Here is a 3,187-nt window from a genome sequence, read left to right on the forward strand (position 1 = left end):
AAATCTTCGCCCAACATCCCCCTTTTTGTTTTTTCAACCTGTTCACTTTTCTTGTCTACGAGAGAGTCTCCTACTCAGAAATCTTGTGCTTTGCTCTCTACTATATATTCCTGATCGATCTCTATGTAAATCCCAGAGCCTCCCCGTCCACCATAGTCTCTCTATCTCTCTCTGTCTGTCTCTCTCTCCCTTTTTCTCTTTCATAAGGCTACGATGGCGGCTTCCACGGCTTTCATGTCAAACCCATATATGAACACAAACCATGTTACATTTTCAGAGAATGTTAGACCCCGGTCGCATTCTTTTGGGCAGGTTTTCTTGCCCAAGAAAGCTGAAACCTTGTCAGCCAGACACTCAGTTGTCGCTTCTCTTGTAGCATCGTCTGCTGTCGCAAGCAGGGCACTCAAAACGAGCTCGAGTTTGGCCCATCTTTGGAGAGAGATTCAAGGTTCCAACGACTGGGAAGATCTTGTCGACCCATTGCACCCTCTGCTCCAGCAAGAGATCGTCCGGTACGGCGAGTTTGTCGCCGCGTGTTACAAGGCTTTCGACCTCAACCCAAACTCCAAACGCTACTTGAATTGCAAATACGGGAAGAAGAACATGTTCCGGGAAGTCGGGATGGGGAGTTGCGGGTACCATGTCACCAAGTACATCTACGCCACTCCGGACATCAATATTCCGATCCAAAGTGGTGATTCTTGCGGACGTTGGATTGGATACGTTGCGGTCTCCGGCGACGACTCCGTCCGTAGGCTCGGGAGGAGAGATATACTCATTACTTTCCGGGGAACAGTCACTAACCAAGAGTGGATTACAAATCTAATGAGCTCGCTGACACCGGCACGCCTCGACCCCAACAATCTGCGGCCTGATGTCAAGGTAGAGGCTGGATTTCTGAGCTTGTACACTTCGGACGAGAGCTCCAGCAAATTTGGGTTGGAAAGTTGCCGCGAACAGCTTCTTTCCGAGGTATCCCGGCTGCTTACCAAGTACAAAGGTGAGAAAATTAGCATAACTTTGGCAGGCCATAGCATGGGGAGCTCTCTGGCTGTTCTTCTTGCTTACGACATAGCCGAGCTCGGACTGAACGACAAAGAGAATTCAAGCCGACACAAGATACCAATCACAGTATTCTCATTTGGAGGTCCGAGAGTCGGGAACGCCGGATTCAAGCAACGTTGTGAGGAATTGGGTGTCAAAGTCTTGAGAGTAGTGAACGTAAATGATCCAATCACAAAGATGCCTGGGGTTTTATTTAATGAGAATTTCAGGGTTTTGGCCGGAAAATATGAGTTGCCATGGAGCTGCTCGTGTTATGCTCACGTGGGTGTGGAACTTGCCCTCGACTTCTACGACATGCAGAACCTTTCATGTGTTCATGATTTGGAAACATATATCAGCTTACTTAAATGTCCCAAACGACAGCAAATGCAAAGAGAGAGCGCAGATATACTCAACAGAGCAAGAGAGTTGCTAATCACGAGTGCCCAGAATTTGAACATCTTTCCGTGGAGAAATACTGAGAGCAATAATAGCAGTACAGTAAACTTAGTTCAGTCATGAAATATATATTGTATATTCAGTTGGCAAAAACCTCTACTTTCATTTTTCAAATCCTCGGCCTTATACTTTGTTTTTTAGGTGGGTGGAGGTGATTAATTTCATTGATTGTGTGTATATATATAAATTGATATATATATATATATATATGAATATTTATTTTACCTAGCTCTGAAAATAATACAAGTGAATGAAGATTTTTGTATCCACGCATGGTCTGATGGTGTCATGTGCAATCGCCACAGCTTCAAAAACATCAATTGCTTAGTATCTATTCATGAATCATGTCTTGTTCAAGCGACGACTTATGCAGCAATGTACGTACAGATGATCAAATATGACTCTACAAACGCGCAACATGATGAGATGTTGTGGAAATGAAATATGCTCCAGTACGTACCGAAGTCACACAATTCTTTCATAAATTAGAAAACGAATAATAATCTTAGGATCTCAGGAGCTAATTAATGAAAAACTTAAACAAAGAGTATTTTCAAAATTTTTGTAAATAAAAATAACGACCAACAACAACATTAATAATACTCACGGTTTGCCCTATTACTGACTTACAAGAAACACGAACGCCCTACAACATATAAGGGTTTTTGGGACGACAATTTTTGTCCTAAAAATTTGGAATTTCATCTCAAAATATTTTGTAAAATGAAAAAAAAGCATCCCAAGATCGTTTCATGCAATAACAATGTCCCAAAATGTATTTTGGGATAAAAATATCAATTTCATCCTAAAAAATATATTTTGAGACGAAATTAAGCAGAATCGTTTGATAATGTTCGAAAGGAATATTGTCTTTTGGGACGCTTGAATTTCATCCCAGAGTCCCAAAATATTGGGATTTTGTTCCAAAATACTTCTTGAAACGAAAAAAGTTCCCAAGGTCGTTCCAATAACAATGTCCCAAAAGGTATTTTGGAATGAAAATATCAATTTCATCCCAAAAGATATCCTTTGAGACGAAATTAAGTAGAACCGTTCGATTACGTTCGAATCAAATATTGTTTTTCTGGAATGCTTGAATTTCAAACCAGAATCACGTTCGAATGTTACAAAATTGACGTTCGAACGTATTTCATGTTCGAACATGTCCTTCGTGAGTAGTTGATCGATACCAGTCTGTTCGACCAAATAGGTATGAGGAAATGTTCGAACGGACCATGATAGGATCGATCGATTTCATATCAATAGAATTTCTAACATTTAGTTCACGTTGAAGATTCGTTCGAACGGTTTTACATACTTTTCGAATGTTTATTTCGATTACATTCGAATGTTCTGTATCAATACTTGAATGGTTTTACTCATCTTGTTCCAACGATTTTTTCCCGTTCGAACGGTAACTATTTTATTTTACCCAATAATTAAAAACCAAATAGGTATACATAATATTTAAAAAAATATATTACAATTTTTTTAATACCCATAAAACTAGTCTAATAAGTGTGAATTAAATAATAAAACAGTAGTAGTACTAGCGTTCTTCATTCATAAATAGATGTCTAAATCTGTACATATAATGTAAATTAGTTGCTAGGAGGCCTGAACTGTTGCATAAGTATCTACATTTGGAGTTGCACATTTCTTCTAAACTTTTCTTGTTGTTGTT

At 39.4% G+C, this 3,187-nt stretch overlaps 1 protein-coding gene across 1 annotated transcript; it reads left to right on the forward strand.

Moving 5' to 3' along the window:
• The first annotated feature begins 213 nt into the window (after nucleotides 1–213).
• Nucleotides 214–1,566, forward strand: LOC109016755 (galactolipase DONGLE, chloroplastic-like). Its single transcript, XM_018999128.2, has one exon. It carries the CDS (start codon nucleotides 214–216, stop codon nucleotides 1,564–1,566), a length of 1,353 nt encoding a protein of 450 aa, XP_018854673.1.
• The last annotated feature ends 1,621 nt before the right edge of the window (nucleotides 1,567–3,187 follow it).

Source organism: Juglans regia, chromosome 12, assembly GCF_001411555.2.
Source record: "Juglans regia cultivar Chandler chromosome 12, Walnut 2.0, whole genome shotgun sequence".
NCBI lineage: Eukaryota > Viridiplantae > Streptophyta > Magnoliopsida > Fagales > Juglandaceae > Juglans > Juglans regia.

Bases quoted from the DNA above. Each gene is read 5' to 3' on its own strand.
- LOC109016755 (XM_018999128.2), top strand. From the start codon at position 214: ATGGCGGCTTCCACGGCTTTCATGTCAAACCCATATATGAACACAAAC.